Genomic DNA, 2,500 nt, shown 5'->3' with positions numbered 1-2,500 from the left:
TACTATCTACTACTACTACTATACACACTACTACTACTACTACTACTACACTACCACCACTACTACTACTACTACTACTACCACCACTACTACTACTCTACTACTACTACTACTACTACTACTACTACTACTACCTACTTACTACTACTACTACTACTACACTACTACTACTACTACTACTACTACTACTACTACTACTACTACTACTACTACTACTACTACTACTACTACTACTACTACTACCACTACTACTACTACCTTATTAGTAAAACTTACAGTTTTGTTGAACAGGTTCACAACTCTCAATGTTATAGATTGTCCTCAAAGATGGATCTTGCATAAACTCGCGGTACCACAATGTCAGTTTACATTTCTCAAACTAGGACAGATTGGGGTCAGGGGGTGGGGGGGGGGGGGATGCAGGGTTGGAATTATAGAATCATTTTACGGTTATGTTGATAATGATTACTGCATTAACATGTTGTTGCCATTTCGTATTGAACATATATATATATATATATATATATATATATATATATATATTGAATCGTGTTTGATACAAATATGGTACGAAAAGTGCTCGACATGTAGTAATGGAGCGAATTATTATTTAAAATATTTACCACAATGTTTGGGGCAGTCTACATCGATGTTTCAGGCTTAATTTGCCATCTTCAGGACTGAGTTGTTTTGTTGACTGTTGTTGTTTCTTGAAGTGGTTCCGGTTTGAAGTTAATTAAGAGGAATTTGCGCCGATGGGGACACTTTCCGTAGATCTCATTTTTCATGTTGAGTGTGGCTTCATGAGGTTGTTTGATTATGGTATATTTTTCTTCCAGGCATAAGCTACATTGTTTTTTTCCAAAAAACCACAAGCTACATAAAATTATCAACAGGAATACCATAAAAATAAGTTACTCGTGTATGCGCAACATAGAACAAATAATTTCAAGCCACAACAAAAAAATATTAATAAACCACCGACAAGAGCAAAACCCACCCACTAGAAAATGCAACTGCAGAAATAAAGAACATTGCCCGCTAAACAAACAATGCTTAGAATCAAGTTTAATTTACCAAGCCACAGTCACAGAAACTAAAACAAACAAGCAAGAAAAATATGTAGGACTAACAGAAAATAATTTCAAAACAAGATACAACCTCCACACCTCAACATTTAGAAACACTAACAAAAAAACATCCACAAAACTCAGCGAACATATTTGGAAATTAAAAGACAACAAAATAGACCACAACATTTCATGGAAAATTTTATCTAAAGCAACAGGATACACACCAACATCAAAACAATGTAGCTTATGCCTGGAAGAAAAATATACCATAATCAAACAACCTCATGAAGCCACACTCAACATGAAAAATGAGATCTACGGAAAGTGTCCCCATCGGCGCAAATTCCTCTTAATTAACTTCAAACCGGAACCACTTCAAGAAACAACAACAGTCAACAAAACAACTCAGTCCTGAAGATGGCAAATTAAGCCTGAAACATCGATGTAGACTGCCCCAAACATTGTGGTAAATATTTTAAATAATATATATATATATATATATATATATATATATATATATATATATATATATATATATATATATATATATATATATATATATATATATAACAGCTTTTTAAAAAAAAAAAAAAAAAGAACAAAATACACTAACACGGAAGGTCTAAGGCTCAAAACTCTTCCTCAGCCAACAACAACAACAAACAAAACAAAAGAACCCAAGGTTGATGAGTGGGATTTTTTTCGGCTGGCAAATTAATGAAGACACCTTCTTCTTCTTCTTCTTCTTCTTCTTCTTCTTCTTCTTCTTCTTCTTCTTCTTCTTCTTCTTCTTCTTCTTCTTCTTCTTCTTTTTCGTTCCCCCTAATATTATCTTCTTGTTTGAATCATGTGTATTTTGTGAAGGAACGCCAGTGTCTTCTTCAGCAGCTCAACTGAATAGGCCCCTGACTGACAGAGCCGAGACCTGAGATTTTTTCCCTCAAGAAAGCGGCGGGGAAAAGCGTTTTGTCACGATCCACTAGATTGCGCTATGGTTTGTGCTAATAGCTCGCCTGAGGGACGGAGTGCTCGCCAAATCCGTGGCTAAAACTAAAATGACGTCGTGGTCATCTGATGCTTTTGGGTGTTGTTGATATCAGATTTTACAAAGATGAGCTAAAAGTAAACATCAAATTTACACCGACATAGGTACATACGTACATATTAATGATGATACAGTTTCTCGAAAATTTGTACACAGTGATGTATTCGTTATAAAACAGGGGGGGGGGGGGGGGGGAGGGGAGATCTTACCCCATTATCAGGCTTTATTTTCAGTAAGAACTCGAAGCGATAAAGCATGCCTTGTACAACCTGTCGAAGAAAGAAATTAAAATGGTGGATTTATCCAGTTTCCTGTCGTACTCTGGAAATACACGGATTAGAAAATGTGGCCATAAATATCATCCTTCAAAAATCGATCGGTT

General features: G+C 35.5%; 1 protein-coding gene across 3 annotated transcripts in view; it reads right to left on the bottom strand.

Annotated features, from left to right (window-relative positions):
* LOC144973590 (uncharacterized) overlaps positions 1–2,500 on the bottom strand; it is a 17,118-nt gene that overhangs the window by 3,874 nt on the left and 10,744 nt on the right. For all 3 annotated transcript variants that reach the window (XM_078916222.1, XM_078916223.1, XM_078916221.1), the window contains exons 3-4: positions 2,328–2,387; positions 277–379 (exon numbers count right to left, since the gene is read on the bottom strand). In XM_078916222.1, the coding sequence (XP_078772348.1) occupies positions 277–379; positions 2,328–2,387 (163 nt within the window). The remainder of the gene's footprint in view (positions 1–276; positions 380–2,327; positions 2,388–2,500) is intronic.

Source organism: Berghia stephanieae, chromosome 5, assembly GCF_034508935.2.
Source record: "Berghia stephanieae isolate SIO BIC M18660-M18661 chromosome 5, UCSD_Bste_1.3, whole genome shotgun sequence".
NCBI classification, from domain to species: domain Eukaryota; kingdom Metazoa; phylum Mollusca; class Gastropoda; order Nudibranchia; family Aeolidiidae; genus Berghia; species Berghia stephanieae.
Note: the sequence above shows the minus strand (reverse complement) of the source record. Positions and strands in the feature narration are given on the sequence as shown.